This window comes from Taurulus bubalis, assembly GCF_910589615.1.
Source record: "Taurulus bubalis genome assembly, chromosome: 13".
Classification (NCBI taxonomy): Eukaryota; Metazoa; Chordata; class Actinopteri; order Perciformes; family Cottidae; genus Taurulus; species Taurulus bubalis.
The window spans coordinates 8,214,757-8,226,881 of NC_136601.1; the positions used below are offsets into that span (position 1 = coordinate 8,214,757).

The window sequence follows — 12,125 nt, forward strand, 5'->3', positions numbered from 1 at the left end:
TCCAAGGACATATTCTTTAGCAGAACACCAAACTAATGATGTTTTCCTTTTTGTTTCAGCCCCTCGTTAGCTGCAGGGAGAGAGGGAACAGCCATGCGTCTGCTGTGATAATGGTGAGTTATGGCGCCCGACTGGTATCACAGCGTTTCCCCGATGGTTCCACATGAACGTTCCCAGGGGAAGCTTTGGGAGTCTGCAGCCCCCCAGTGTAATTACCTTTTAGCACAGAGACGAGGAAAGAGTGAGATTCTGCTCTGTCATTGTTAGTGCACAGCAAAAACAACACCGACGTGGAAAAGGATTAACAACTTCTGTGTTGTATTACTCCTTTTGATGTTAGATTCAATATTTAAATTTATTTAGTCTCACTGGTTAATACAATAATCTCTCAAATTCATGAAAGCTCACAAGACTAACACTATTTTAATGTAATTTGAGGGAGTGATTTGAATACATGCAAAAATTTGAAAGAAAAAGGGAAAACAACATTAATATCCTTTAGAATTAAATTAAAGTTCTGACTCCACTCCACATAAATGTTCTATTGTGGTTATGAATCTTTACGTGCATATTTATTGTGAACATTCTAGCATTAATGAAGCACTTTAACTGACGGTGTCAGACGTTTTATATGTGCTGATGCTTTTTATGATGTATTTCAATACAAAAAAAGCTCATGATGCTTTTTTTAGAAATGCAGCACAGAGAAACGGCACAGTGTGAAAAATGTTTTCCTTGTGTCATGTTTCTGGCTTTAGACTTCCTCCTCATTGACTTTCCAAAATCACATGAACTCTTCTCAGGTTGTGCACTTCAACAAGCATAGTGCTCAACACAATTGGAAATGTGAAGTCATAACCGCAGTAATGCTAATTGACAGAGTCTGTATTGGTTTAAACCGAAGAATGTTCCCGACCAGTAACTGTCATCCGCTGGCAGGATGACGACTGCTTTCCCCTCTGGATGATTAGATCCCTGGAGCCACCTGAAGACTGCAGGTGTGCCTGTTCCATCTGCAGCCTCTCAATAGAGAGATGAGTTCGACATGTTCAGCACACTGGGCAAGAATGTGCTCAGTGAGAGTAAACAAGGGCTGAGGAATATTGGTATTAAATTGTTTTAAAAAAATATGACCCTGCTGGCAAGATATACATTGCCGTTTCTTGAATTTAAACATTATAATATTATATCATAATAAATTCATCGAAAACAGAGGGCATTATGCTTAATATGCAGGTATAAGAGCGCCTGTGGTTACAGCATGTAGTCTGAGTCAGCGGATGTAGACTTTGGGTATAAACCTGCCATTGGCCACGAATTCCACGAGGCATTCTCCTCTCCTTTTGCTGTCTGCGCTATCTATTTTGCAAGGTCGCTGAGGCTGCATCCTATGCTTAATGCCTCCCAAGACCATGGGATCGGTTTAAAAAATTACAAACAAGCTGGAGCGTTTTTCCCCCAAATAGCAGAATGACCATATGTATAGCAGGACCTTTCTTTAGCGCTGACATAGAGCTGTGTAGATCGGTCTGGCTATGCAAGACGACTGCTAGATAACAGCAACGTCCTGGACACAGTTCTGGCCTTGGGACTTTAGTTGCATGTCATACTCTCCCAATTTCGACACTGTCCTCTGTCAAATAAAGGTGAAATGCTCCTTGTCCAACCACCTCTTGTAATATAAGAACCTGAACTGCTTTATTTAGAAAAGACATTTGTGCACATACATAGCCAATCGTGTGGTTATTTTATGAATCATTGTCATTTTAAAAATAAACTTCCGGGGTTCATCATTACTCATGATACAAAGGAACGCTCTGAGAGAGATCTTTCCTGCCTTTTAGCGACATATTCCTGGATGACACTGCACCTGCCGGACAAAAACATCAAATTTCCTCTCCGAAAAAAACAAGGCCAATCGTGATTCTCCTTTTCATGACAAAAGAACCGGTTCTGATGTGAAACATATTGCTTTTGAATTAAGAGAGAAGCTGGTTTGATTGCCGATGATTGATGCACCCTCTCTGAATGTATCACCCTGATCTCGCTCTTTTTTTTTCAGCTTTGCCACAGCTGCACAAACGTACACCGTCACAGTGCCTCCATTAATTAACAGAAATAGACAGTTTTGTATTATTTAACACTGTGTCACAGACCGGCTTTAAAAAGGAAATCCCTCAGTGGGTTCTGTTGCAACACCTCATTATAGCTTCCTGTGCGTATCAGTGCTGTATACACGTCAAGGAGCTAACACTGTCTCCTCAGAATGTATGACTGTGTGATGGTTGATGTAATGAGCAAGGCACAAATGTGAGCAGGTTTACCGCTTTCATTGTTCTAAACCAGATTAGTACACTTGTTTCCAATAAATCAATGGATGCAGAATGAGATTGTTATCAAGGGCAGTCTTTCTTGTATTAAATCTTGGTGACACGCACACAATTTCTAGGAGCGCAGTGTTACAAGACGAAGATAAAGCTTATCTATCGTACACTTAGTATCTCCAATTTCAAGAAACTGCAATTTCCTCTCCACAGGATCGCAACAGGACAGGCAGGAACCGAAATGAAAGATGCGGCAACTTTAAAAACGTGGAGGAGCCTGAGTACGATGTGGTGGATGCCCAGGAGGAAGTGCTTCATGTGCGCATACTTCCTGCGAGGCCCATAAATGATGAGACAGAGTATGCAGGTAGAGAGGAAAACAATTACTTATAATCCACATTCACGCTGCTCTCATTATGTGTTGGTTTCAGTTCTTAGTTACTTGGATGTAAAGCGTGTTTTTTTTCTTTGTACCGTTGAACAGTAAACCAAATAATTGTCGTCTTCGTGGCTCAGTGTGTTGAGTGATTCACTCCGTCTGTAGGCGTGAACCTGACCTTTAACATGTGTCACCCACACGTTTTATTCTCATTATTCCTGTCTGCCTTAAATGCATAAAAAAGATGGCACATAAATAGTTCATAAACCTATATCCAAAAACCTAAGAATGCACTCTAAGTCTAAGTGTTTGCATTGCGACACAATGAGAGTGAGTTTATTTCACTTTCCTGCAAAGAACATCATTAGAATGAAGCTGAATGAAGTGCAGGCACAAAATTCCAGCTCCAGCAGAGAGAATGAAAGCCGTTTGAATCTGAGAGAGGGAGAGTAAGAGAGGGAGGGAGCTCACGCTGAGTGATCATGATCTGCCAGTGGGTCTCCAGGGCCATCTGTTGGCTGAGGCAGACTGCGGGAGATTACAATTATCCAGCAGCCGATCGGGGAAATGGGGGAAGCATGTAGTGTGAATAGACTCCCTTTACTCTCCTGCATGGATGTGGCCCACAGCCAGGGGCCTCGCAGCTGCACGTCTGCAACTCCACACTGAATGTGGCTTTTAAATGTGTTCACACTCGGAGTGTTCTCCCTCTGTAATCAATACAGTCTGCTGCTGCGGTGTGCCACTGGGACCGGCCGCCACCGAGTTACAACAATGATACAAACTCATCTGAACAGTCAGCTAACACTGCAACCGCTGAAACTACTGTCATTACTGTCACTGATAAGAGCGAGAGCATCTCAACTTCTTTTGCTTTCAAGACAGGGATCTCCCGAGGTCATCGTCGGCTCAGAGCCTCTCATCACTCTGCACTGTAAGTTTTCTGTTTTGATTTCTTCACATTCATTCTCCGTCACAAGTGCACCGCTGTGAATGTCTGCTTATTCTTTATGTGCTCTCCTCTTCATCAGGGTAACGCCGACATCCTGCCAAGAGAAATCCCACTTGCTTCAGGTAAAGTGACATTAAAAGCTCCGTCGTCTGAATTTTGATGAGATCCAGACATTCTAGGGAAGTTTCACTTGGCCTGCTTGCTACCAGTACAGTGTAGCTTAGCGCGGCTAATATTAGCTGATGTGAGCAACTTTAAGACTGGCTACTGCTCAGCAAAAGCTACACAGGGTCACTTAACCTGCATTATTAAAGATTTAATATTAAATCAATCGGCTCTCTAGGATGTAAAAGGGTCAGTCATAGTACTGACAACACTGAAAACAGACACACAACCACTTCTGGTGAGCTTTTCCGTCTCTTTAAGCTCTTTGAACTGTTTGTAATGTATTGTTACTGCATGGCTCCAACTGTTCTGATTAAATCCCCTCTACACTACAAGAGGCAGACTGTTAAGTTGGCAACTAGCTGAACATAGTCAACCATCCACCAGCTGACCCAGATATGTGTCTCAGTTCAAGGTACCTACACACTTTTAACGTTTTTAATACCTTCATTGATGAATGTTCATAATAAAAGTAATTAGTACTGTTAGCACGTTAGCTGTGAGCCGTTACCATGTTGAGAGCCATTGAAAGGCAATAGAAATGCTCCCAATTTTGAACATATATCACCTTTAACCAACTGTTTCAGATCCTGTGCTCCATATATTTAGAAGCATGTGATACTTCAGCTGATGGCTTTCAAGTCAGTTGTGACATTACATCAGTTTCAGTTTAAAGTAAACGGTGGGCCTTGCAGTTTACTTAAAAGTGTCACATTTCCCTCTGAGGTTGAGTACCAGAACCTCAACATTGTACTTGAGAGCACTACTTAACTATTTGTACACTGTACATTATTTCTTTCTGCATTGCATGTTTTTTAGGCACCGGCCCTGCAATAAACAGAGACCTGAAGCCAGGCAGAAGAAAGATCAAATTAGGTAAAACAACTTAGTTCCCTTTTCTTTCACCCTCCTCTGGCCTCAGAAGCATCTCACACGTTCACATGTTGCTCTTACAGATAAGAGGTTTCCACTTGTGCTGCCAGGAGAGCAGGTAAACACCTCACCATACATGCACTACTTATTGTTGACTCTGTTTCTGTGTCAATAAACCGTGTTGATTGCAACTCATAAAATAGGTGATGATTTCTCTCTCTTTCTCTTTCTAATATCACAGCGCTCACACAGGTAATTTTCTCAACTGCTATTAAAGTCATTCATTGTTGTGTTTAAATAAGATGTTAAATGAGAATGGACTTGCAGCTAAAGTCTGTGTACTTCCAGGCGATCTCCATCTCCTCCAACAGCGATAGAGAATCACTTGACTACACTGACCATACGAGAATCCTGCTGGAGAAAGTGAGAACTGGTTTGACTGTGGACGGAACTTCACTGGTTTTATTTTGCTGTAGTTTTACTTTCACCTCTGTGTGAATGCCGGAAAGTGAAAGGAACCGTCTGAGTTTACAGTTCGCAAAGTGTGGCAGCGGCGCCATCTGCTGGTTAGAAACATGATCACAGAAAGAAAACTTGAGGCTTTCATTGAGCGAGCATATTGTGATGTCATATTTAGTAATAATAATAAAAGAATTCTTCTTTTTTATTTTAGTGGACAAAGACCAACTAAAAAGGTAAGTAGTCAAACATGCAGCATTGTTACAAGAAAAGTCAATTTCAGAGATTTCTGTCTATGCCTATGCTCATTAAAATGTTATACATTGTATTTTATTATAGACAATTAAAATTGTAACCTACAATTAATCTAATTGTCTTTGTAATACTTCTAATAGGCTGAATTCAGTTCACTTACCAAAGGTAAGAGCTAAATAAGTGTCAATTTATTTGTTTGAAAAGGTGTTGACAGAGGTAAAAATGTTGAATGTGTTTTTAGGTCTGCAGCGTGCTGAAAGTGTTTCATCCCTTCACACCAATCTCAAACAATCTCTGGAAACTCATAATATAGAAACAAGGTGTGTGTTTCATCTCTCAGGCCTTCCAGGACAATTGTGTTGTGTTAAGTCATTTTGATCTGCTCTTTCTTCCTTTATTTAGGACACAACACAGTCTAGGTAAGTAACAATATTGATCATCAGTATCATCCTACAGTTATTAATTAAATGAGTCAACACTAATGTCTACTTAAAGAAAGGGTGAGATCAAAACGTCATCACCACGAGTGGCCTCAAACTAAAGAAGACTTTGACCAACATGACTTTGTTCCAAAGGGAAAACCTCTACAGGTAAACTCGCTGCTATTTAATACAATAACAAAATATGATTGTAACGATCCCTGTTACCCCACGAGTCTCAGGCAGCACAAAGAAGGCAGCACACTGTAGTTGGCAGATCTGTAATAAGCTTTATTTCGGACAGTTAATGTGCAGGTATGGCTGGGTCGTCGTTCCCTCGACTGTCCGTCGTTCCACCGTCTCTGCGACCTTTCTCCACTCCTCCTCAGCCACTGCTTATATGGGAGACACAGCCCCCCCCCCCCCCCCCCCACACACACACACACACACACACACACAAACAATTGCACACAGATGAGGCTGATCACACTGATCACACCTCATCCCGACACCTGTTCCCTGAGTCGCTTCTCCCCTCCCCCTCTGCAGCTGCGCTAACCACGCCCCTGCCACCACAATGATGTTACTCACTGAACTCTAAAGTATTCAGTGGTAGAAATTAACTAAGTATATTTACTCCAGCACTGAAGCACACTTTTGATTTACTTGTACTTTATTTTTTGTGATATTTTATATTTCAATGACAAACATACTTTTTATTACACTACACTTATTTGATAGCTTCGGTAACTTGACGCTAATTTAGCTTTGCAGATTTAGATTATTAATACGAAATATGATAATGATAATATATGTCATATGATGATGAATCGTTTTAGGTTAAACTACCCATAAATTCAAAAAGTAATTCATCTTTAGCTGCTGCAACATGAAAGTAATGTTCGTATTAATGCATTACTAATTATAATCCGGTGATATCATATATTTTACTTTATTTTTATGAAGTGGGCCATTCTGCATACTTTTACTTTTGGTGCTTTAAGTATATTTTGGTGCAAATATTTGTATTGAGATCGAGTATAATTAGAAAATACAGGACTTTAACTTGTAACTGTATATTTTTAAACATGCTACTTTTGCTTCAGTAAAAGATCTGAATACTTCTTCCGCCATTGCTAATGTTTGGCAGACCTACAGTGAAGAAGACTGGTATGTTGGGGCTTGTTCTCGAGCCGATGCTGAGCACGCCTTACACCTGGCGAACAAGGTACAGCATCTCTGATATGAAATGAAACATGAAAGATCTGAATACATCTGCAACAACAAATATTTTGTTTCTCACATCAACCCCTTTAGGACGGAGCCTTTTTGGTGCGAGACTGCTCCATCAACACCAACAGGGAGCCCTTGGTGTTGGCCGTGTATCAGGAGAAGAAGGTTTACAATATCAAAATCCGGTTTGTGGAGCGCTCCGGCAAGTATGCCCTCGGAACGGGACAGCGATCAAATGATGTGAGTGGACAAATGTCTCAGAAAGACGGTTCAACAGACCTCTCTCCATTATACTCAGTGAAAGTTCACATCTTATTTTTCCTCAGATGTTTGACTCTGTGGCAGACATCATCAAGATCCACTCCATCTTCCCAATATTACTCATCAGCGGGAGAAGCATGCCCGGAAGCAAATGTCCAGAAAACTGTGTGCTGACGTGTCCCATAACAAAAAAGGAAGTTGTCCAACTGCTGCAATAACACATCAATTATTCCAGCGAAGATAATCTGCTATGTCTGTCGTGGTAAAAACTAAGACGCCACTATTTATTTGTAATGTTACTAAAACAAACTGGATTGGTATAATAGATGTACTGTTTGTAGGTGAGTAATAAAAAATAATGACGAGCGTGTGTTAACAAGCTATCGTGTAACCACGCTCCTTTTTTCTACGTCATGAACCTGAGGCGCTTTCTCTTTAATTTGACCTGATTCCCAAATAAAAACAAGGAGGTCGTACCAGCTGCTCGTGGCTACAATGGCTGGTAGGGTCTGCTGTCAAGCTTCACTGAACACAATACTCCAACGTTCTTTACTTCATTCATTTCAGAGAGAATAATCTTCAGAAACGTTTTCCACGAATGGCATCTTGTTGGAACCCCAAACATCCACTGAAGTTCACGATGAGCGTGTTGGGAAGAAGATGACTGAGTATACAAATTGTGAAAATTAAAAAGTGTTTGCCTGTGTCAAATTATAAAAACCCTTACAATTATTTCCTTTATAAATGAATCAGTTGATTGTGCTATTTTTGGTTTTATTCATGTACCAACTGTCCAAAAACACAATGAATATCACTTCCGAGAGAAGCAACAAACTCTCATGTGAGAAGCTGGAGGAAGAAACTATTTGCCATTTTTGATTGATAACATTTAAAGTATTGATCGATCGACAATATAGTTGACCATTTTCTCTAACTGTGTCAAAATGTGAGATTTAGACTTCTAGTTTAGAATTATGACTCAATCAATATTACAAGATAGTAACAGTGGTGGAAAGTTTAAGAGACTTTTCTCAAGTACTATAATAATAATAATAATAATGCATTTCATTTTTAATGCACTTTTCTTTCAAAAGAATCTCAGAGTGCCACAGAGCCAATATATAGTAAAACAAATAAAAACATAGTTAAAACAAGCAAACCATGAAAAAAAAAGTATAGCTGACAATGAATTAACACAAAGTAAAAAATGCCTTCCTGAATAAAAAGGTTTTTAGGCCAGTCTTAAAAGAGTTCAGTGTCTGAGTTGCCTTTATGTATTTATGGGTTAGTAGTAGGACTTTGTAGTCAATCCGGAATGAGACAGGGAGCCAGTGTAGTGAGTGCAGAATGGGTGTTATGTGTTAATATTCCAGACTCTCTTCAGGATCCTGGTAGCACTGTTTTGGATGTATTGTAGTTTCTGGATGTTCTTGCCAGTGATCCCAGTGCAGAGTGAATTACAGTAGTCCGGTCTTGAGGCGATAAAGGCATGGACGAGCTTCTCTGCATCTGACGGGGTTAAAGTGGGGCGGAGTTTGGAGATGTTTTTGAGATGATAAAAGGAGGTTTTGCACAGGTATTTGATATGGTCATTAAAGGTCAGGTGAGGGTCAAAACTCCCAAACTCCCAGATTAGTGACTGTGGAGGAGAGGGGTATGACCTGACCGTCAAAGGTGAGATGAATTATGGAGGATGGCTGAACCTGGTGTGGAGAGCAAACAAGGAGGGCTTCGGTTTTGCTACTATTCAATTGGAGAAAGTTGTTGCTCCCCCATGCCTTTATCTCCCCAAGACAGGTGGTGAGACATGACATGGCTGCAGAGGGGCTTGGGGCAGTTTTTATGTAAAGCTGGGTGTCGTCAGCATAACAGTGGAATGACATCCTATGTCTGCTGACGACACGGCCGAGGGGGAGCATGTAAATAATGAATAGGATTGGAAATAGGATTTCCATTTTATGTTTACTACTTAATACCTTTAATCTATCACATTGTCAGGGTGGTTTACTCAACAATCAACTCATAACTCATAGATACATTATTATAGGGTAAACGACCCAGCAGTGTATTAATTCAAATAAGCTCCACCTTTCCAAGCTACAGCATTCAGCTGATTTATACATCAATCGGGGTGCCTACGTGTTTTATATTTAAAAAATCCATCTTTGACCATATTTGACATCTGAGTACAAGCTGGATGTTTATTGTGTTCATAACATTACCACTGCTTGTTTTGGTCGTTAGTGCAAAACCCAACTAGCCTGTCTTTGTGACACAGAACCATCTGAGAAGCCATCTTTGGAAACCGTTTGGTAATGTGACGGCACATTTGACCTTACCTGATGTTGAGTCTTTTAAAGCTGAAATAACGAATATCGAAGAAACAGTTGCTTGTCTATGGAGTCGTTTATTCTAGCAAGAAGAGGCACCGTTACACAGAGTCACTGAGTCTGCATCAGGATACACTGAAGAGTGACAATTCACAAAGGGACAGACAGTAGTATGGTTTCAGACTGTAGCAAACAAAGGGACTGGGTCTGCATCTTGCCCTTAATTTATGTCACGTCTTGATGACTTCACACCAGGTACATGAGGGGATGTGTGCCATTTGCTTTCTACCCCCCCCCAGTCCCTCACTGCAGGAGAAGAGGTAGTTTGCAAGATACTTCCCTCAAATAGAAATATAAAATACAGCTTAGAGTATACCATTCCCAGTACAGTGAAGAGCAGATATTCTGTAATAAAGCACTCACAAGCAATTGTGTCTTTAAGGTCACAGCAATTGTGTATTTAAGGTCACAGCAAGAGTTTCTTTAATGTCACACTTGTAAAGGTGCAGAAAAAATCCACCTTGGACAGAGTTTTTTAGGCTGAGACAGACTCCCTTCTCTCTCAGCCTGTTGTTAAGCTACTCCCTTGTATATTCAGACACGTGGGTAATTTAGAGAAAGTTCATGAAGAAGGAACTTAACAGAGTATGTTTACACTGTGGTATTGCTAATTTAACTAATAAAAGATCTGAAGGTTTCTTCCACCACTGCTTTTTTCTCTCTCCAACGATGAGCACTTTGTGTGACGCAATTCTGTTGCAACAAAAGGGAATAGACCATACAAATTGTGATCATGTTTTAATAGAAAAAAAGAGGAGTTACAGAATTGTTATTAAAAAAGCATGGAACACGATATTAAACAAAAAGAATAAACCCAAAACAGCTTGAATAGGGACGTCAAAAACACAAATGAGAGGTGAATGGAAGGCAAAGAAACATTCAGAGAACTGGCACGCCCTTAACACACCTGTAAAATAATAATATATATTTATATAAACAAACAATAAAATACGTCAGCTTCTGACTCTGCAGTGCTATGCAAGTAAAGCACAACATATCTGCTTTTGAAGAGGCTGTGGAATGTTAACCATTCCCTACAGGGTATGAACAACAGCTATCACATTTGATATTTATAGGTATGTACACAATAAAATCTGCGAATGATTGAAACGTATATACACACAATAAAAACTGGGCAACCAAAACCTATTAACTGATAGGTCTAGCACCTCATACATCATGGTTACGGATTATAAACACACATGTACTGCTGTCGCAAGAACAGAAACAGTTCTGCAAAGCACCAGGAAAGATGATCTTTTGTGGCCTTTTAATGGTTTCAACAGGTTCTCAGAATCACCACAGTCACTTAATATGTACATCAGATCAAATACAAGCATGTGGCTTTCTGGACCAGTAATAAACCAGATTGGGACCAGCTTTATTTTTGGACCACTGTTTCAAGAGCTGCAAAGAGGCGTCACATCAAAGTTGCGACATTGGAGAAACCGTATGGCACAAGGAGTAAAAATGATCCAAGATGGCGGTAACACTTGTTTCTGGGACGGTTGCCTCAAATAAGTTAGTTAAAAAAATATTTGTGATGGATTACAAAAGAATAACAAAAACAGAGACTGAAAAAAAAAAAACAATTCTTGAAGACATCGCTTTTCTTATCCATCTGGATTACGAGGAGTAGTCAAATGTATATAGACGTTAGCTCCGGCCTCACAGACACCAAGACTCGCGGTGCATTCAGGCACTCATCGTCAACTAGTAAAGTAAAAAACATTAAGGTTTATCGCCGAGAAAAGGCCAGCAGGTAAATACTGGTGATAAACTGGGGCACTTTCCAAGTTTACAGTACAACCGAGAAATTTAACTTCACACAACACATGAAGGACAACTGGCAAACATAATTGCCCTTTCTCTGCAACACCCAGTGATTTAAAACACATCCAAACTGATAACAACAAACAGCAGTGTGTGTGTGTGTGTGTGTGTGTGTGTGTGTGTGTGCCCAGCTTCCATTATTTACACCTTGTAGTGTTGTTGTTTTTTTCCAATGGTCCAGTTCACTTTACCAGTAACTGATGACCAAATAAATACCACACAGTCACACAATATTTCCCAAAATCTTTAGAGTTTGTAAAGAGTGCCTGAATGCATCAGTCCACTACTGACCTATACTGAGTGCTGCACACATCATCACACTGGCTATCATCTCAAAGTGATCAAATTTGGAAGAAACTGTTTGAAAACAGGACGTGCCTTATTAATCAGTTTTAAGGCAATTGTGTTAAATTGACTTGTTGGATGAAACATAATTGTCTATACAACTTCATCACAAGAAACAAAAAAGTGCTCTCTGTTCATATATGACGGCCGGAAACAGATTATTTTTTCATACTTCATATTCATACTTTCAATAAGACATTTTTTCATTGTATATTATTTGTGCTAAATGTTGCATGA

The 12,125-nt window shown here is 40.0% G+C and overlaps 1 protein-coding gene across 1 annotated transcript; it reads left to right on the forward strand.

The window, feature by feature from the left end:
* Window positions 1–1,067: 1,067 nt before the first annotated feature.
* clnk (cytokine dependent hematopoietic cell linker) lies at window positions 1,068–7,606 on the forward strand (the record flags this gene model as incomplete). Its single annotated transcript, XM_079228608.1, has 15 exons — window positions 1,068–1,076; window positions 2,538–2,691; window positions 3,585–3,637; window positions 3,735–3,777; window positions 4,777–4,811; window positions 4,935–4,945; window positions 5,042–5,116; window positions 5,367–5,388; window positions 5,548–5,572; window positions 5,649–5,727; window positions 5,810–5,826; window positions 5,903–5,997; window positions 6,977–7,054; window positions 7,144–7,299; window positions 7,386–7,606. The coding sequence occupies 15 exons, from the start codon at window positions 1,068–1,070 to the stop codon at window positions 7,536–7,538; spliced, it is 1,005 nt and encodes a 334-aa protein (XP_079084734.1). The 3' UTR covers window positions 7,539–7,606.
* Window positions 7,607–12,125: the final 4,519 nt, after the last annotated feature.